Source organism: Aspergillus lentulus (assembly GCF_001445615.1).
Source record: "Aspergillus lentulus DNA, contig: Alt16, strain: IFM 54703, whole genome shotgun sequence".
In the NCBI taxonomy this organism is placed as follows: Eukaryota; Fungi; Ascomycota; class Eurotiomycetes; order Eurotiales; family Aspergillaceae; genus Aspergillus; species Aspergillus lentulus.
In genome coordinates, this window is record NW_028322113.1 from 1,006,523 (window position 1) to 1,026,143 (window position 19,621).

General features: G+C 50.7%; 7 protein-coding genes across 7 annotated transcripts; 3 read left to right on the plus strand and 4 right to left on the minus strand.

The window, feature by feature from the left end:
* Positions 1 to 1,972: 1,972 nt before the first annotated feature.
* On the plus strand, positions 1,973 to 4,159 carry ALT_7806 (zinc-coordinating transcription factor SFP1; the record flags this gene model as incomplete). The annotated part of the gene is made up of 3 exons (XM_033562293.1): positions 1,973 to 2,616; positions 2,716 to 3,775; positions 3,845 to 4,159. 3 exons carry the CDS (start codon positions 1,973 to 1,975, stop codon positions 4,157 to 4,159), a joined length of 2,019 nt encoding a protein of 672 aa, XP_033418184.1.
* Positions 4,160 to 5,428: 1,269 nt separating this feature from the next.
* Positions 5,429 to 7,271, minus strand: ALT_7807 (transcription initiation factor IIA large subunit; the record flags this gene model as incomplete). The annotated part of the gene is made up of 4 exons (XM_033562292.1): positions 5,429 to 5,468; positions 5,523 to 6,577; positions 6,999 to 7,100; positions 7,254 to 7,271. The coding sequence occupies 4 exons, from the start codon at positions 7,269 to 7,271 to the stop codon at positions 5,429 to 5,431; spliced, it is 1,215 nt and encodes a 404-aa protein (XP_033418183.1).
* An 871-nt stretch (positions 7,272 to 8,142) lies between these two features.
* On the minus strand, positions 8,143 to 10,002 carry ALT_7808 (WD40 repeat domain-containing protein; the record flags this gene model as incomplete). The annotated part of the gene is made up of 1 exon (XM_033562291.2): positions 8,143 to 10,002. The coding sequence occupies one exon, from the start codon at positions 10,000 to 10,002 to the stop codon at positions 8,143 to 8,145; it is 1,860 nt and encodes a 619-aa protein (XP_033418182.1).
* Positions 10,003 to 10,581: 579 nt separating this feature from the next.
* Positions 10,582 to 12,982, plus strand: ALT_7809 (Kelch motif domain protein; the record flags this gene model as incomplete). Its single annotated transcript, XM_089600327.1, has 3 exons — positions 10,582 to 10,915; positions 10,991 to 11,077; positions 11,172 to 12,982. 3 exons carry the CDS (start codon positions 10,582 to 10,584, stop codon positions 12,980 to 12,982), a joined length of 2,232 nt encoding a protein of 743 aa, XP_089455220.1.
* Positions 12,983 to 13,772: 790 nt separating this feature from the next.
* Positions 13,773 to 15,490, plus strand: ALT_7810 (glycoside hydrolase family 1 protein; the record flags this gene model as incomplete). Its single annotated transcript, XM_033562289.1, has 5 exons — positions 13,773 to 13,834; positions 13,905 to 14,096; positions 14,171 to 14,643; positions 14,703 to 15,288; positions 15,352 to 15,490. 5 exons carry the CDS (start codon positions 13,773 to 13,775, stop codon positions 15,488 to 15,490), a joined length of 1,452 nt encoding a protein of 483 aa, XP_033418180.1.
* Positions 15,491 to 15,894: 404 nt separating this feature from the next.
* Positions 15,895 to 17,683, minus strand: ALT_7811 (putative MFS allantoate transporter; the record flags this gene model as incomplete). The annotated part of the gene is made up of 4 exons (XM_089600328.1): positions 15,895 to 16,925; positions 16,983 to 17,167; positions 17,221 to 17,315; positions 17,489 to 17,683. The coding sequence occupies 4 exons, from the start codon at positions 17,681 to 17,683 to the stop codon at positions 15,895 to 15,897; spliced, it is 1,506 nt and encodes a 501-aa protein (XP_089455221.1).
* A 1,018-nt stretch (positions 17,684 to 18,701) lies between these two features.
* Positions 18,702 to 19,499, minus strand: ALT_7812 (putative DNA repair protein Dds20/Mei5; the record flags this gene model as incomplete). Its single annotated transcript, XM_033562287.2, has 1 exon — positions 18,702 to 19,499. One exon carries the CDS (start codon positions 19,497 to 19,499, stop codon positions 18,702 to 18,704), a length of 798 nt encoding a protein of 265 aa, XP_033418178.2.
* Positions 19,500 to 19,621: the final 122 nt, after the last annotated feature.

A 19,621-nucleotide genomic window follows, 5' to 3' on the forward strand; every position in this document is an offset into this window, starting at 1 on the left:
CTTGAGATGGTAGACAGTGCCTACCTTAGAACGTAGGTATCCTGTTTAGAGACGGAAGGTCTGTCGAGGGCCAAGGCGGACAGTAAGAAGCCACTAATTTCTTCTGCTGTGTTTCTAGCGTCGGCCAAGACAGACCTGCCTTAGCACCCAAAACCGTTTACGGACTACTGTACGAAGTAACTACCTTACTGTATGGCGTATGCAGGAGACTTCCCCGGAGAAGATTAGGGGCGGCTCACCCTTCAATGATTCATTTAGATACCACTCGTCCATTGAATGAATGCGACTAGTCTATCGATAGTCCTGAGATAGGACGGCTGATCTGGTTGTCAGCCACACAAGTACTGATCAACTATCTATTGGTTAGTTATCGAGTTCAGTCTTTGTGATGTACTGAAGACCGGGTCCAAAGGGGACGCTCATTCCGCTCTACAGCTTCTCCGAAATTTGTCCTGGCCATGCGAGAGGTATCGAGGTCATCGTCTGTCTCGGAGTAATTCATTCCAGACAATGATGTTGTTGATGATCCGTTGATGATCCGTTGATGTCATTAAAACCCTGCTAGAGCGGGGGACAAAGTTTCGACGAAGTCATCACTTAAGTCTCTGAGCACCTCTAGCGTCTATCAAGGTTTCGAACCATTCGCCTGAACTCAAGATGGCCAGAAGCACCTGGGCCCGTATACTCAATAGAACAAGACGATGCACGGAAGTAGGATAAAATGAGCCTTGGTCGAGCTCGAGTCTCAGAACTGGCAACAACACTTCCAATACTTGTCGTTCCTTATGAGCACAACTTGGCAACGTCAACCAGCATGCCCAATTACTCTCATGTACCTCGCACTTAGAGTAACCTTTTCCAAGGACAACGTCGACGGGAGCCCAGTGCTCTGTCTAGAAGGGTGGCACCTATCTCAGTCAGACTGTGTACTTGTACGTGGACCACGGAAAGCTCCGGCTCCCTCGTTGCGCCCTTATTTGGATGATTCAATATTCCAATACGTAGTGTTCCATAATCCAAATCTCCTCGATTCGTCTTAGTCTGAGCAGTGAAATTGAGATGCTTGCTACCTTTGCATATTGCTCTTGATGATCACTGCCTGTTAAGTGGTGTACGAGTGTCGCAAGCGCAACGTAGCTAGGGCAGTATTACGTTGTAGAGCGTGGAAGATCAAGTAACTTTTGGTTCTGGCTGTAAGATAGGCAGCTATACCAGTACATTACAGTACAGAGTCTAGGGTACCTCGGGTTTGGGCATCTCTCAACTTCCATCGCCCGTTGATATCGATTTCGTCTTAACGGTCCACTTGCTGGCAGGACGACGCTCCATCAATCAGACGTACAAAGCTGTAGTTCTGTGGATCTTTCGGTTACGTAGAAGAATACCCAGACTAGCTAGTACGATTTAAATGATTCGATGTTCATGCGCTTCCCCCGTGTCCCTGACGCCTTGGCTGCCCAGTGATGGCTGCTTTTGAGCTGAGATCCTACCACTCAGATCATGCCCTGCCCACCGTAGTTTCAGATTGGCTAGAGTATGAATCATTGGACCCGCGTAATTTACAGGACCTGCGCTTACGTTACGTACCAAACATGAGCAAATACCACGACGTTGCCCCCCATCCATACCGTACCGAGGATTAAATACACTATTAGTCCTCGAAACCCTTCCAGTTTGCCAGTTGTTACTCCCTGGCAAGCCATAGCTTTTGGAACGAAGGCCATCTTCGGAGTTCATTAGACCTCCTCGATCATCCTTACCATCATATTATCCTTCGTCTTTTTCCACTCAATCTAAATCCTTCTTCATAGCATTATTTGTCTGGCTTGTTTCCGAGGCGACATTCCACCTCCCGCCACTTTTCCCGAATCCGTCGCGGTTCCGCAGGCCCAGTAAGCCAGAGCGGGACGACATCCGAGGGTGGACTACCTGTGTGATCCCGCCCAAAATCGCCATCGAGAATCACTCCTTCATGCTCGGCTCATCAGAGGAAACTCTCAGTTCTCCTCCTTCTCTCCACTACTCTCCTTCTATCGCAGAATACGATCGCGCCTCTACTCGGGATACGACACCTGTCACTACCCCCCTCGGGTTTGGCGTATCGTCTCGCAAACCGGACAGGGAAAAGGACTCAGGTAGCCCGTGGGCTGGAAATTCACTGAACACCGACGACACTCGTTCACCTCACCGCGATCATCAGGATTTTCGAACACAGCTCAAAGAAGACTTTGAATTCCCCCTCTTTTCATCCTCCCCCCTCACATTCGGCAAGATGACAGGAACAGCTGCTCCCATCGATATCGCCACTCGCCAGACATCAGTTTCTCCTCCGGGACAGCAGGCGTCAAATCTTACGTCTGCCCTACAGAGAGCTGGAACTGGTGAGCGCACAGGGAGCATTTCTCATCCCAGTGGCATCGGCATCAATGTCTTCAAAGCCCCGCCTCCCCGCAAGGACTCTCTCAGCGCAGCCTCCGCACAATGGGGCAACGGAACGAAACCAATCTCCATGGCGGGGTCTAATCGCGATAAGCCTCGTCGGGAGTCGCTCGCTGGAAGCTTGGTTGGTGGTATGAGCTGGGGTGGTGTCTCGGTTGGAAGCTGGATACGTGACGAGTGAGTGACAGGCCTTTCGTGGAGTTCTGACGGAGTTCTTGCGATTTTGTCGCACCACTCGATTTCAGTGAGCAGCATACTGACATTCTCATTTCTTAGTATCATTATGACTGGAACCTCCCCGTTCGCTTTCGGACAATCTCCCTCTTTCCATTCCTCTTCCTATTTGCCCAAACTGGAAGCCAACTTCATGCGTGATTTCTCCTGCTGTGGCATCACTCTTCCCACTCTTCATGATCTGTTGCAGCACTATGAAGAGGCGCATGCTACGAAGTCACCTCAACAGAGTCATCGTCCAAGCCAGACTGATGGACGAGCTGCGCTTGCTGCTGCCGCGATGGCGCAGCAACAAAACCAACAAATGAACAACCAAAGTCGAGGTCTACAAGCGGACAGAGGTGGGGATATGCAGCGAAAATTGAGTCCGAACCCGCCGCTTCAGCCACACTCTGACCTCGACACTATCGACGATATGGAGCTGGATGACGCTATGGGGGACAGTGATCCGACTACCTCACAGTTATTCTCGCCCCAGGTGCAGAACAACACGCAAAGTGGATTTGGAAATTCTAATCAGAGAGGTCCCCAGCTGAATCTGTCCATGCTTCCAAGTCATCAGGGCTTCAAAGGTTCCCAACCTGGAACGCCAGTTCCGTCTGGCCATCCACTCTCATTGCAGAATAACCCTACAGTTTCCTCGGTTAATACACCAACACTTATGGCGAATCCCCTCCAGAATTCACAGTTCAGAAACACGCCGGATTCTTCGGCACCTGGAACTCCTGCAGAACTCGACGAAAGCGTGATCGGTGGTTTCGGCGACTTGGGTATGCAGAACAATGCTATGCTACAGGGTCAATCGCAGTTCAGATTTGCTGGTAACAATGACATGGTGGACCTTTGCATTGACGAACCGGCGAAGCGTCTCTTCAGCCCTACTGGAGGGATCAATACTTCCAATGCGCACTTCAAGCTCAGTGGAGCGCAATATGGTCCTAACAGCGAAATCGCTCGACGGATACGGGAGCAACAGCTGCTGGCAGGTGTCCCCGACACCACAGCTTTGCTTCCCAATGAAGAGCCCAAGCCCTTCAGGTGCCCGGTCATTGGATGTGAGAAGGCGTATAAGAACCAGAACGGTCTCAAGTATCACAAAGCTGTAAGTGATTCTGCCTGGAAAGTTACGGTTCCGTATGGAATTTTTGTCGCTAATACTTTCCGCTTATAGCATGGTCACAACAATCAACAACTGCATGACAACGCAGATGGCACTTTCTCGATCGTGAACCCAGAGACATCAGCACCATACCCTGGTACTCTCGGTATGGAAAAGGAGAAGCCGTACCGCTGCGAAGTTTGTGGGAAGCGTTACAAGAACTTGAACGGTCTCAAGTACCACAAATCTCATTCCCCGCCATGCAACCCCGATTTCCAGCTTGCTGCAGGTCGCAATCTGGCATTCGGTGGAGGTGTTATGCAGGGGCAGAACATCAATGTGGCTGGGGCTGGCCTCCCCGGTATCGGCGAAGAAGGTCTTCTATGAAGTGCTTTCTCACTGCGATCTTAGCGATCTTCTATCTCTCTGCGCTAATTTGACTCGATAACATCACGGCGCTCGTTGCACTACATACGATTTAATGATCGATTCGGTGGCTTGGAGTTAATATTGGTATGAACGTCATGTCCTACTCAAATGACTAGCGGTTCCTTAGACGGCCGTGTCATTGGTTGTTAATAGACCTCTTCGGAGACTTCTCGTGGCCTGTTTTGACCGGGTTCCTGGCTCAGTGCCTAGTGAGGAAATTTCGGAATTTGTGGCCTCCCTGAACGCCGATCAGTGCTTCTTTCGCTCAAAATCGCCGTTTGGTTTTGCTCCTACCATTTGAGAAGGATAAGAATGCACTGGTCCTAGGCGGCATATTGGAAATACAGCTGTTTTAGGTTTTGTCCTCACACGTGTCGAGCACATCATTCTGGGTTCGGATTGTTCCAAGCATCTCTTTGACTGGCTTTCGAAATGCGGGTGTCAAGTTCCTGGAAACAAAAGAAGAAAAAAAGTCTCGGTGCATGGCGTCGATTCTGTAGATAGGGTTTTCAGATTGGTTATTGCTGTTTGCTACTTTTTTTGTCTTCCTGCGCCGCTTATCTCTTGAGGTGTTGCTGGAGTCTCGTTAATCGTCCTGCGAGTTTTCTGCTGGTCTGCTTTTTTGATAGAGTTTCTTTTTCCTTTCTCTGCTCCTTGATTCCCATTGTGAGATTTTGGTTGTAGCACTAGGTTAACCAGGAAAAGTTTCTGAACATAGCAAGCTGCTTTCTGTTCCGAACTCTACGTTCTCGGCTGAGGTAATCGTAAATCTGTCTGCACAGTAAACTAAAATTGATGCGTGATAAGGTGTAGTCTCTACACGAAATGAGTTTGATGAGTATAAGAGGCGAACGAGACCACCAGAATTCCTGGATGCATTGACTATTCTAGTACAGCCAAAGTCAAGAAACAGCCATCCTGAAGTAGAAGAGCCGTTGCATAGCAGGTGAAATTACCGCAGTGTTGTTTAATCAAAGGAGAAATTGTGAGACAGATGAGTCCTGCTGTAATTCCATAAAATGAGATCACCGGAAAAAATAAAAGCTGCAAATTTCCGCTTGCTCCGTACCGTCCAGGGGTGTCAGGGTTCCTTCTTCCGTGCGACACCATGTGGGACATTCTGGAAAAGGAGTTTTACAGGATGAAGTGAAAGGAAAAGGAGCTCCAGGCGAAGAAGAGGAGATGCGCATTCCGAGGCTGAAATCTTATTCGAAAGCTAGCAGAAGATCACCACTCAAATTCGCCCTGGCCTTTGTGGAAAACGTATCTATTTGAGTCAGCCTCTGCGCCTCTGTCAAAAAGTAAGGCTTTTGGAACTTACTCCTTGCCGCCTGTGGTTAGGATACCATCCTTCAGAGTACACTTCCACTTGTTCTTGACGCGCTGCACTTTGTCGTATGTACAGAGCATGACCTGTCCAACAGAATCTTCTGCATCATGATCCTCGGCAACCAGGTCGTCAGGATCGTCAAGGTCGGAATTGATGGCATCTTCATCGTCTTCCTCCCTGTCATCGTCGCCACCAGGGCCATCAAACTGCGCCTGAGGCTGGGCAGAGTTCGCCATTGAGTCGATTTCGACAGCAGAGTGGGCATCAGTAGGGTGAGGTTCCCGTCGGGATGTTGATGACGAGGATTGACGCTCATCTAGAGGCATAAGTAGTCCGCCTCCCTCGAACTGAAGCATGCGCTGTCTCAAATGTAAGCGTAGGAACCGTTCACCCTCGCCGTTCTGGCGTTCTGCGGCCTCGCGCCTCCGTGCAACCTCCGCTTTCCAATCTGATAAAGCATCGCCCCCTGCACCATCTGTCTGAGAATTAGTCATATTTGGTTGGGGGGCGGATGGATAGCCCGGCTCTTGTTTAATCGTTGGCGTCTGTCCATTGGGCGTCTGTGCTGGGTACTGAGGACGGTGCTGCTGTCCTGGTATTCCCATAGATGCGTGAGACTGCGCTTGCAACTGACTGACCGAGCTAGCTGCTGCGGCACCGTATCTTTGATGAAGCATATTGGCAGCACGTTCGCGTGCCGACTGAGGATTCGACGAAGGAGCCGACATTATGTTGCTCATGTGAGGCATTCCTGGTTGCCCATTGAGGCCCGGTTCGGTCTTGATGTGAGATTGCTGCCCCATGTGTGCGGGCGCAGGAGCTTGCATCGGAGGTACGGTTCCCGGTAGGGATTGGGGAAGATGTTGTTGGGGCGGAACATGTTGTTGCTGTGTCTGCTGCGGAGGAGCGGGTCGAGGAGCGTTGGAAGGCACAGGAGCAGTAGGAGGGAGTATTTGGTTTTGAGTCTGAGGAGGGGCGGGCTGTGGTGGTGCAGGATCCCAAGGGAAGTGGGCGACACCAAGCGACGAGAGCTTTTTCTGCCAGCTCTATATTGAGATATAGTTTCAGTAAGATGCCATAGACAGGATAATGGTGGAAACAGCATCAGAAAGAAATAGACAATGCAATGAAATAAAATAAACCAAAATAGAATAAACAATTGAAACAGTGAGATTAGATGACGAGATAACGCCGTTTAACTGTGAACTGCTAAGTGGGCGCGGGCCTTGGCGGACTAACCGCGCCCCTCTCCAAAACGGGCCACAGGAGCGGGTAAAAGCGGCGCGGTATAAAGAGACTCAAAAGCTGGTGTTTCCCCCGGGAGCAGCGCCGCCTCCCGCAATCCTCGGACCCCCGCCTTGGGCCGGGATTGATCACGACAGAACACCGCTCCCTGGGAATCAAGGGCATCATGATGGTTTTCCATCAAAAAATTCATCACAGAATGAAGAGATATCTTGAACCCACCTTTCGCAGATCTATTAACGTTTGCTGATCGACACCACTTTCTTCGAAATCGACCTGAGAAGCATCGCAGACCTCCTGGATGACACGGTCAAACACCATGCCCTGCACATCATCTGGTATAAGCCAACATCCTCACAAAATATGGGCTGAAGATTATCACGGAGAGAAGGAGAAGGGCAAGAGACAGGGCAAGCCCAAAGATCTCTCCAGTTTCCCTGGTCAGGTAAGGTAGGGCTGTTTGGAGATAGCACTCACCACCTGCTGGTTAGACATGGTTGCGGCAATAAGAGAGACTCAAGAATGAGAAGACGTAGATCAGAGCTTCTTGTTTCGTTTCTTCCTGTTCTCTATACTAAATTCCAGCAGGGAAGGCGTTGTGTTCCACTGGTCTATCAGAACTGCACCTCCGTCACAGCAACGGTCAGTTGCCACGGCCAAGATGCGACCGATCAACCCCGACGTCTAATGACACCTGAGCAACTCCAAATTATGAAATTGTGCTTGTGGATTGTATGTGTCCCTGCAATGAGACTGAAGCTGAAGATTGGAAAATATCGAGAAATCGACCCTCTGGTGGGGAATCGGCAGGTAGAGAAAGACGGCAACGCAGCGTATTGTAGGGTTCTGGTTGAGGTCAAAGTCGCTCTCCCCGGGCGAAATCCGTCCTCCTCTCGGCATGCTTAGTAATCTCCGCCCACTCACAAACTAGTGAACCATGGCCAGATCTGGGAGGGATGAGTGCTTCACTTCATCCTCATTTTCTGTAGAATAATAATTCACTAACTCTTCTTTTAAAGAAATGCACTGAGAAACTAAATTATTACTGGTCTCCTTTGAATTGAGTGACGTCGTCATCATCGCCCCATCATCAGTAATATGTGATACCATACTCCGAACAGGTTGCCTGATGGATATGGCTGGCTTGCTTCCAGGATCAGTCACAACTACAAAGCGAAGGAGATCATACAAATTGGTGAGTTATCTCTTATGTTAGTAGCATTAGTGCCCAGTGTCTATACAGAGAACCAAAAGATAAGAAGTCAACCCATCAGAACGCCTCGCATGCGGAATCCTCCAACAAAAGATGTAACATAAAGTCAGGATATAAGAGCAAGTCAAATCTGGCAGAAGAGCAGACGTCTATTTACCTAATGGTCATAGATTTGGTCATCTGAGCTTTGCTTCCAACACCACCTTCTCGAGACGCGGACGCACTGGTACCAGGCTTGCGCTCGAAAATCTTCCAGAATTTCAAACTCTCATCAGCAGCGGCAGTGGCCAGTAATTGACCGTCGGGGCTCAGGCAGCTGTGAAGAACTCGGGTCTCATGAGCCGGAATCTCTACGTTACGGACCAGGGTGGGATAGCTCCAGATACTCAGAGAATTGTCAGGAAATCCGCTTGAGCTGACAATCTCTCGGTAGTGGTTGCTCCATCTCAAGCTGGTGACTTGTGAGCCAGTGTCGATACTGTTGGTTCGGGCACCGGTGGTGGTATTCCAGAAGTGGATGTGACGGTCATACGAGCCGCCACCCGTCGCGAGCAGGTTCAACTGCCAAGGGCACCAACTCAATGCCTTCACGGCCGCGCGGTGGTTTGTCTTGGTAAACTTGGGAGCACTCAGAGACCGCGCATCCCAGATGTTGACCAGGTTGTCATTACCGCCGGTGGCGAGTTGAGCCCCATCGGGTCGCCATTCCAAACCACACACTTCTGAGGTGTGGGAGACGAGTTCTGCAACCTTGTGTTGAGCGATGCGAACATCGTGGTTGAAGACAAGACCGCTGCGCGCACCGGTCGACAATGTGTGCTTGGACCAGCCCATCACACCAACACGGGAGTCATGGCCAAACATGCTTCGAAGCTTGGTGCCTTCCTCCACGTCCCAGATCTGCACCTCTCCCGTGCCGAGACCCACTCCAACATATGCGCCATCGCCGCTCCATTTGACACTGCTTACGTATGTGTCTGGGGAAGTTTCTAGCAAGCAACTGACAGATCCAGAATCCGCAGACCACACATAAACATTGCGCTCAAGACCAATAGCGACCTGGTTACCAGAGCTCCAGTCCAGCAAATTGAGATAGTAATCATCAAGAAGACCAGGAGCGTCCAACACACGCTCAGGAGCGGTCTGGACTCTGCGGCGGAATTGAGAACCTTTGGCTTTGCTTGATTTCAATGGGCGATTGTACTGTGCTCTTAAGTCAATTGGCTTTGACGATTCTGGAGGTGGTGGCTTGAAGGCGAGGATGCGAGTGTTCAAATTGACGCCGCAGGCATCAGCGAGCGAAGATTCGTAGGCGACGGCATCAGGTGCGGGCTTGGTGTACGACGTTGTTGAATTGTCATTGTCCTCGAGACCAAGATTTTCAAGAGCAGCAGTCAGATCATCGTCGCCTCCTCGACCTCCGATGTCGAAGGCGCTCGCAGCACTTGCAAGGACGGCGGATCCTTCACTGCTGCCCGTCTTAGGCCGCTGGTTCTCCTCCGGTTTGGCGGTCCCAGTTGTTGTCAGTCCTTCGCTTGCGGACCGGTTGGGAATGAATCTGTCACCAGCATTGTGAGCGATGCGAACGGTGGTCTTGCCCGACCTTGTGCGAGCAGAAACCTCTTTCCGCACTCGCTCTTTCGACGACGGAGACTGTCCCGACGAGGGACCTGTGCCGGTTAAAGACCAGTCCGAGACACCAAGCTCAAGATGCCTTGGTGACTTGCGCGTCCTCGCAATGTTGGATTTGGGAGATTCCCGGTAAGTTTTTGATGTCTTCGCGACCGATTTAGCAAAGTATGAGGACAGATTGCCGCCGTAGACCGAGCGACTGTTGTCTTTTGCTGCATCTGCCGATTGGCGAGGAGGCGTGAAGGGAGATGAATGATTTGATGCCACACTCGCTCTTCTTGTGTGAGGAGATGGTGTGAGAGGCATGCGACCGCCAGCGGTCTTCGATGAAAACAGTCCGTGATGGGACTTCACCGGAGTCGATATCAATGGAGTAGCCATGTTTGTAATGTGCAATCCCCAACGAATGGTATATTAGAAGGTGCTCAAGAGAAGAAAATGCTCCTCGATCTCAATTGCCAAATTCGGTCATCCAATGAGGATGTAGGTCTAAGACGCAACGAAATGGTAGTGTATGCAAGTATAAACCGACAAAACGAATCATATACTATGCAAGCAAATATCAGATACGAGCGTAACTGAGAAAAATGCAAAAGGAAGATGGATTCTGAGAGCAGCAGAGCAGAGATTCAGGGGAATAAATACAGCGTATAGTTCTTTCTCCCATGGCAACGGTTACCTGAGGTACGGGTGTTCTAACACCGAATGGGTTAGCGTCCACATGACGTGAGGCTCTTTCCTTCTCGTTGGGCGCCGATCGTCTTGGCGCTTTTGCACACTTTTCTTCCTTGTCGTCATTGCAAAATCGTGTCCGGGACCTGATCGGCCGACTCTTTGGGCTACTTTAGAAATACAAATCTGCGTCTCTAATTCTATCGACTCTTCAATTATCTCTTTTTTGTCTTTTTTGAACCACGGCTGTGGGGTCAGCAATACGACTTGGCCCTTTTGGAGAGCCCGATGGCGCGGCAGCCGTCCTCCACTATTATCAGTAATACTACATCCGCCCCGGTCTTCGCCCAATTCCGCGAGGACCCACCGTCTTGGATCAGATCATCAAGAGGTTCAACTTCAAATCCGATGACTCCCACTCCTTCAGTTCATCAGAGACCACAGAGCGCGTACCTCATGCCGACCAGTCCAGCTAGAGGTCGCCGTGGCAGCACGGATTATCGCCCCGTTATCCGCAAAGCACAAGGCAATGTCCCTGCGTGTTTGGTCAATGCATCCGTGACGTATTGCAACAATGACCAGATCTATGCATTTGGGGGATTTGATCAGTTCACAGACGAAGGTTGATACAGATTTTATTCTACGGTTCGATCGAATCTCTACATCATCTCTCATGCTAACGTTTGGACTGAAATAGTTTACAACCATGTTCTGAGGTTAGACTTGAAAGTACTTCGTTGGGAACTTGTGGATAACTATGGCGATATTCCCGGTGTTCGCATGGGTTGGTCGATTCATAGCAGATGCCTTTCTTGAGTTCCGCTAATATGTTTCTGTTTCAATACTCTTTATAGGACACACTGCTACTCTGTATCAAGGCGACAAACTCATTGTCTTCGGGGGAGAAAATGAACATCGCGAATACCTATCTGATATCGTCATCCTCGATATCCCCACTTCGACCTGGACTCAACCGGAAATTCGTGGACAAATCCCGCGGGGAAGGGCTCGTCATGCTGCTGTCATTCATGACGAGAAGCTTTTCATCATAGGCGGTGTTACTGGAGAGAACAATGTGATTCTCGATGACCTATGCTACCTTGACCTGAAAACATGGACTTGGTCCCGGAGTTGGAGATTCACAGCTCGTTTCGACCACACCGCCTGGGTTTGGGGAGACCGTCTTTGGATATTCGGAGGCCTTGACCCGGATATGGAACGCACAACTGATATTTGGTGGCTTGATCTCAAGGGCTCGCCGTTTCTTGGAACCCCGTCTTCGCAAGGTACCGTGGATTCCCCCGAAATACTCAACAGGATGACTCATAGTCCAGACACGGTATATAGTAGTCCAACCCAGCAGCTGCCTGGCCGGTCCGGTAGCTACGCGGCGAATTCTGGGAGTGTACAAGTTCGCAACTCCGGTCGAAAAAAGCCAATTGCCCCAGGAGCTATCTCTTGTCATAAGTTCCGATCCGGTCCTTATGTTCCTGCCTTGTCTGCTGGAACCCACTTTCAGGCTCATGCATCTGGTGTCCTCCTCGACCTGATCACTCCTTCCGAAACCGTCCGGACGTATGAGTGCAAGTTATCGGCTTTGGAGCTTGACACTCTTCGGTGGCAGAAACTAGCTGATGGGCAAGAGATTTTCAAGCCCGGGTACCGCTGGCATTATTGTACAGTCAACGCTAGTGGCACCAAAGCCTGGCTGCTGGGATGCAGCCTTGAGGTTGGCGCCGCGCCTGGCAACAGTGATGAAAATCATATGAGCGAAGTGCTTTGCATTGACCTGGAGAAATACGGTTTGCTTGGCAATGAACTGGCGACCCTGTCTCCTGATCAAAGCCGGGCTTTGGTATCGGAAAGGTCAGGACTGCCGCCCATTTCTGGGCTTGGTGCGGATCTCTCCGCTGTCTTCGACCAACCTCCAGAGTCTGGCAGTGATGCTGACTTTATCATCACCGCAAATCCGGATGACATCGAATATCCGGACGATGTGGCAGAGGATGCTCCTCCGACAGACTCTCAACCGGCGTTCCTGCCCGCGAATGCTCCCACTTCGCCTCCTATTCATGTACATCGGATCATCCTGCAGCTTCGGTGGCCGCATTTCAAGCGACTGTATTCCGCGCAAATGGCAGAGTATCACTCTAAGAGAATGCATATTCCTGAACCATACTCTGTCGTCCGTGCTTTCCTCTACTATCTATACACAGACAGCATATCAGGGCACCCTGAATATTGCTCCAGCATCATCGATGTTGCAGGTATGCTCGTCATGGCGAACCTATATGACATGCCAAAGCTGCGCCTGCTCTGCGTGAATCGCTTGAGCCGCGAGTTAGATGTGGAGAACGCGGCCATCATCTGGGAACGGGCCGGGCGGACCAACGAAGATTGGTTGATGCGGCGCGCCGCACAATTTTGCCTCAGCCACTGGGGGCGCGTTGTGCGGACCGACGGCTTCAAGTCCCTCAGTCGTCAGAGCTTGATTGAGCTGTGCGAGGTGGTCGACATGGAAGGTCGGATTGTTGCCGGGCCCGAACTGGAGTTAGTGGGTGCTCTAGGAGCGGAGGGGCTTGATCTCAGCAGGGATACCAAGCGATCCCGGCCTTCTGTTGGAGGCGCTATGACTGACGACGTGGATGACCTCGAAGGGGACGATGTAGATGGAATGGAGATTGTTTGACCTTCGGGCTCCCAATTCATTCAGACACTGCACCAGGGGAAACTACCGTTCAGGAGCGGACACGCCGACCATATGACTTCAATGACTGTGTATGGCTTTCCTATTTCTACTACTGGATGGGCGTCAATTTGGCAAACGCACGGATGTATTACTAGCAATAAGCATTTTGGGGGAGTTATGGGACCATTACGGGTATAGTTATGTATGATATTTGACGTAACCAGGACAGGTAGCCACTACCTCCTTACTACCAGTTGAAACAATACGTCTCAATTATTTTAGGAAGACCTCCAACAAGTTCAATATAGCTACCGTCAATCGGTTGACGGCCCGTCGAGCCGTTGCTGTTGCAGTGCGGCCAGTGCCTCAGGTGCCCCGCCAGGCATCAACTCCCCGAATGTCAGCAAGGCCTCATTATGCTAAATGATAGCCATTAATCTACGCCGCCCCACACCAGTATTCCTCTGGGCGCAGCCTTCGCTTCCTGGACTATTTACAGGGTCTTCCACTCTTGGGAGTTATACTGTAGAATGGTTGGACCAAGGAACTGGTGACTGGGTGAACCGTGATGCAGTCCGTCGATTCTCCAAGACGGTTCCCCGCTCACCCCTCCATCGCTTGATGGAGAGCACTTGAATTGCCAGGAAGACAGACTTAAATATCCGTCCAATCTCCTGGGTCATCCTGGAGAAATTTTCTCAGACATACCAGGGCTTCTTTCAATAGCTGTCCCATCCATTGAAAGAACAAGAAAGCTGTCTGAATCCATTCCCTCAAGATCCATTCAGTCATGGGCTCCACAACTACCTCGACTCTTCCTTCTGATTTTCTATGGGGATTCGCAACTGCGAGGTATATCTGATCTCATGTCTTCTCTTTTATCAGGCCTTTAACTAATAGTCGCCGTTATTTCGTTATCTAGCTACCAGATTGAGGGAGCTGTGGACGAAGATGGACGAGGCCCATCTATTTGGGATACATTTTGCAAACTCCCCGGCAAAATAGCCGGTGGAGCCTCTGGCGAGGTGGCTTGTGACTCTTACCACCGCACCCATGAGGATATTGCCCTGCTCAAGGAGTGTGGTGCAAAGGCATACCGTTTCTCTATCTCATGGTGCGTCTTTGCACAGCCTAGGACAGTGGGAGAGAACGGATTTCGGCTGACCCTATCTTGATCATAAAATGCAGGTCTCGTGTCATCCCTCTCGGTGGCCGGAATGACCCTGTCAATGAAAAGGGTCTCCAGCACTACGTCAAGTTCGTCGACGACTTGCTCGCGGCGGGTATTACTCCCCTCGTTACCCTCTTCCACTGGGATCTTCCCGATGCGCTTGACAAGCGCTACGGCGGTCTTCTGAACAAGGAAGAATTTGTTGCCGATTTTGCCAACTATGCTCGCGTAATGTTCAATGCTTTCGGCTCAAAAGTCAAGTACTGGATTACTTTCAATGAGCCCTGGTGCAGCAGTGTTCTCGGATACAATGTGGGCCAGTTCGCCCCGGGCAGGACCAGCGACCGTACCAAGAGTTCTGTGGGTGACGGTTCGCGCGAGCCTTGGATCGTCGGCCACAACATCCTTGTCGCTCACGGAGCGGCGGTGAAGATTTACAGAGAAGAATTCAAACCAAGAGACGGTGGTGAGATCGGCATCACATTGAATGGTACGAGCTCGGGCCTCCATGTGCATAGCTTCATGAAGTAGTTGCTGATCAAATTCCAGGTGACTGGGCTGAGCCTTGGGATCCCGAAAACCCCGCAGATGTTGAGGCCTGCGATCGCAAGATCGAGTTCGCTATTTCCTGGTTCGCTGACCCCATCTATCACGGCAAGTACCCAGACAGCATGGTCAAACAATTGGGTGACCGCCTGCCCACCTGGACCCCCGAAGATATCGCCCTCGTCCACGGCAGCAACGACTTCTACGGTATGAACCACTACTGCGCCAACTACATCAAAGCCAAGACAGGCGAGCCTGACCCGAATGACGTCGCCGGCAACCTGGAGATACTCCTGCAGAACAAGAACGGCGAATGGATCGGTCCCGAGACACAATCGCCCTGGCTGCGACCCCACCCCATTGGGTTCCGGAAGCTGCTGAAATGGCTCAGCGACCGCTACAACCAGCCCAAGATCTACGTTACCGAGAATGGCACCAGTCTCAAGGGCGAGAATGACCTGCCCGTGGACCAGATCCTGAATGACGAGTTCCGCGTGCAATATTTCCGCGACTATATCGCTGCCATGGCGGACGCTTACACGCTGGACGGTGTGAATGTCCGCGCTTACATGGCGTGGAGCTTGATGGAGTAAGTTTTCTTTCGTTGAGACGTACCGGACCAGCTGGCTGACAGATCGTCTTCCCCGTGCAGCAACTTTGAATGGGCCGAAGGCTACGAGACCAGATTTGGCGTCACCTTCGTCGACTACGCAAACAACCAAAAGAGAATCCCCAAGAAGAGCGCCAAGGTCCTCCGCGAGATCTTCGATGAGTACATCGAGAAGGCTTAGGTTGAACGACTATGGCATGAAGAATGTTGCATGTACATAAATTACAATTCAAGATTTCATAAAGTCTAGGGGAGCTTTCATCACATGTACCTACACTCAAAAGAGCACTCACCAGCATCTGATAGTCGTACTTTCCATGCCACCTATTGTTACCGTATCAGGCATGGAGTTTGCTCCGTGCCACATGCGTTGCTCCGCATCTATTATCACGTGGCAAGCCCCTGGCTCCACCACCCCACTCTGCATTTAGCCTGCAGTACGCAGTCTCCACTGTCCCCATTCTTTGTTTTCTGACTCGGACAGTTTTAGAAATGCAACTGGACCGGCCAGGATCAGGGTCAACGGATACAATCATCATGGAAGATGATATATAAGAGTGGCTGACTGTTCTTGTAGTCAAATCTTTATAACGCATAACGAAACTTCTCTGACTCCATGTCGGTCAAGTCCTTGAACCCATCAAGAATAGCAGCTTCCTCGCGCAGCGTGTGACTATCTTTCGGCGACGCCATGCGATCTCTCCGCAGATTCTCCCGTTTCATGTATACATACGAAGCGAGTGCCAGGACAATCATGCCAGCATAGCAGATTAGCAGACCTGTCAAGGCGGAGTTGTACCGGGGCGCTTCACGGGCGAAGAAGATTTTGGCGCCAGCGACGTGACCTGCTGCGAACATGGTGAACCACATGCCATTGGCCATCGAGCGCTTGGTATGTCCGGCGACGTTTGTCGCTAAGAGGTTCCACGACACGATGATTGGGGCGCCGATGATGTACTGCAGCCAGGTGCAGCCGACCAGAGTCCATCTGTGGTCGAGGCTGGAGAATCGGATGCCGAGAAGCCCGCCGAACGGGATGAGGCATACCGCGGCGAGGACGAGGCAGCGCGAGTCACGGACGTAGGTCGCGACCAGGCCGCAGATGGGCACCACGACGGCTTGGATGGCCCCCGTGGGGAGCTGGAGGAGGGTTGCGTAGATGCCGTTGAAGCCGAAACCCTTGATGAGCGCCGAGGAGAAGTTGGATACGCCGCCGTTGATGACGCCGCAGCCAATTCCAATTCCTAGGGAGAAGAGGACCTTGGGGTCGTATAACGCTTCGAGAGCCTGATGCGGCTTGATCTGCTTGGTTTTGACCCCGATCATGTTCTCTGATACTCGCTGAACTGCCACGACGCGTTGCTGGTGAGTGAGGAACTTTGCGGAGCTCGGGGAGTCGGGCATCAGCCAGAGGAAGAGACAACCAGTGGCGAAGTTCATCAAACCGATCGTGAGGAAGATGAGCTGCCAGCTATGAAGTTTGGTATTATGAGAATGGCCCAGTCCGAAACTGAGAAGCGCTCCGATCATCGTGGCCATGCCATTGCCAGACATCCAGAGACTCATACGCAGAGGCTGTTCAGATCTTTTGTAGAACATGGAAGTGAAGTTCATCACTGCATTAGTCAGTCTCCGAGCCCGAAGCGATGGATGACCAATTTATTGGAACTTACGGCACGGACTCACGCATGCCTCTGCCATACCCAACAGGAACCTCAAGACTAGGATACCCGCATAATTCTTAGCGCCGATATGCGCAATAACGAGCCCGGCCCAAATGATGATGGCTCCACCCATATACTTCGCTAGGGGCAATCGTTGAATCAGGAGATTCGCCGGGATTGCCCAGAACACGTACCTTGTCGGGTTAGCGAAGTCGGCTCCATTGTATGAGGAAAGGGTCTGGAGTACCCAAAGTAGAATATGGCAGCAACCCAAGAATATCTCTGGCCTTCGAGCCCGAGATCTGGGATCAAGGTATAGGCCGAGGCGTAGTTGAGCGAAAGCTTGTCTATGAATCACAAATGAGCAGGTCTCTTCAAGAATCGTCCGAGTGAATGAGCATGTCTAACCCAGAAACTGCATTACAAAGGTTAAATATAGCTGACCAGGCGAACCGTCAGTGACTGATACACAGCACGATGCAATTAGCAAGACAGTGGATCCTATGGGTACGTACAATTGGCAATATCCTGCGATCTAACATCTTGCGCACTCGGACCCCTTCTTCCTCCAGTTCCTCTGGCGATAATCGCTCCACCTCCGCATAGAGGTCTGCTCCAATGTCTCTGATATCCCAAGGTGCAATATCATCCTTTTTCTCCAGACTGTCGGAGCATCCCATATCCAGCTCAGCTTCCATAGTATCGGTCATGGTTGCAAGATCAACTGGCTTGGAGTGCAAGTAAACGGCGTAATGTCGGAAGTTGACAGTTTCAATCTACCCCATTTCCATAGGAATCCTCCCTGCCGTAATTTCAGATAGCTTAAACATGATTGAGAAGATTCTGCAGAGTATAATGTTATCAGCTGCTGGTAGATAGCACACAAGGTACTCTATCTCTTGGCAGATCATGCAAGGTACTCTATATCTTGGCATACTTTGTTATCATGAACTGTGCAGCAAGCCAGTTGCCTAGATTCTTTTCCATACGAAGATTCTAGTCCTGGCAATCAGCAGACAAAAGTCCGATTGTCCCTTCAGTTGGGGTGTAAGATTCCCAACACGCAGACCAAAGATGGCCGGTTGGATGGGCGCCGTAGGGCATTGAGTCTAGCAACTCGGATCTTTAACACGTCCTGAGTTCGGGATAGACTACCACTGTTGTATTTAATAGCCCCATACTTCTGGCAGATCAGGGTATACAAGGATTCGGGCCTTACTCTTAGTGTTATTCCCATCCTGAATCCATCTGTCTTGTAGACGCAGTCGCTACCGCACGGCGAGCCGGGCGGATTGCCAATCAGCCCTCTGGAAAGCATACCCTACCTGGTCAAAGACAGTATCAAGATCAGAGAGACGGTCGATCTTGGAAGATACGAAGCGGAAGCATGTAACATGAGAGGGAACTCATTAACTCGAAACTCTGTATGTAGACCACTGCAATGATACCAACCCGGTATGAGCCCGATCCCTGTCTAGCATTGAACAGATTATTGGCGATAAATAACCGAGTCTGACGCTTCGTACTCATACAAAACCTAGACTGAGTATATGGATCTCCGAACGCTGCCACCATATAAAAGTCATTGAAGTGACGATCATTTAATCCATCGGTGAGTCGATTTGTCATATCCGATCATCTTCAGGTCGATATTCAGTGTCTTCAGCATAATGTCCATTGTAAATTCCTGTACATATTGCATTAGCATCCTCTTCGTCCAGTAAAAGGTCAAAGGGACAATCCATCCAGATATACCTCATCTTCAGCTGTCTCCCTCCCAGTACCCACCTCCTGTTCCTTCCGGGGTATCTCAACTTCATCAAGGAGCTCAGCTTTCCACTGCTCCAGTTTCTCTTCATCAATCCCAACCCCCTGCGCTTCTGCATTGCCATACCACGAATTCATTTCCTCCTGTTCCCACCTGGCGCTGTCGCTCTGCATTCGCTCTCTCCAAGCCTTCAGACCCCCCATCCGAGAGACCCGCTCTCGAGCTCCTTCGAAAACCTCTTCCGCAGCTTCCTGGCTTACAATCTTCCATTTAAGGATTAGAGCCTCGAGCTCGGCATCTTTCGACGATGATTCGATTCGTAGAGCTTGCTGCACGGTATCGAGTTCAGAGCGGAGAGCAGACAGTTTGGATTGTAGACCTCTTTGTTCCTTTTGAAGCTCTGAGATGACAGGGTCTGCTAATATGCTCTTCTTCGATGGAGTTATCTGATTTGAAGTAAGTTTCCGTTTTCGATTTTGCAAACTTGGAAATGGCAGGGCGGGAGATGAGCTGGTGAGTGAAGTCGGTTTAGAAGAGAGGGAAGTCCGCGGCGTAAGATGTTCCTGTGTATTTTTTCCATCTATATCTTGCCGTTCCTGTCCTCCAGCCTCGATCTTGATAGAAGAAATGTTCACTGCCCTTTCCTTGTCCACAGTGCCCTGTACTGGCTTGCGGAGAGGTGACTTGAACGGCTTCGAGAGTGTAGAAGCGGCACCTTCGATGCGACGTCGTTTTCCATTCAGATCGACAGAAGACATTTTCAAACATTGACATTCAACTCTGCATTGTATCGCATCCTCATATATAGTTTCTTAATTCAAAAACGATTCGCGTGGCTTGGGATCGATGGCAGAGTGCACTCTTGCGTCGCCTGGAGGAG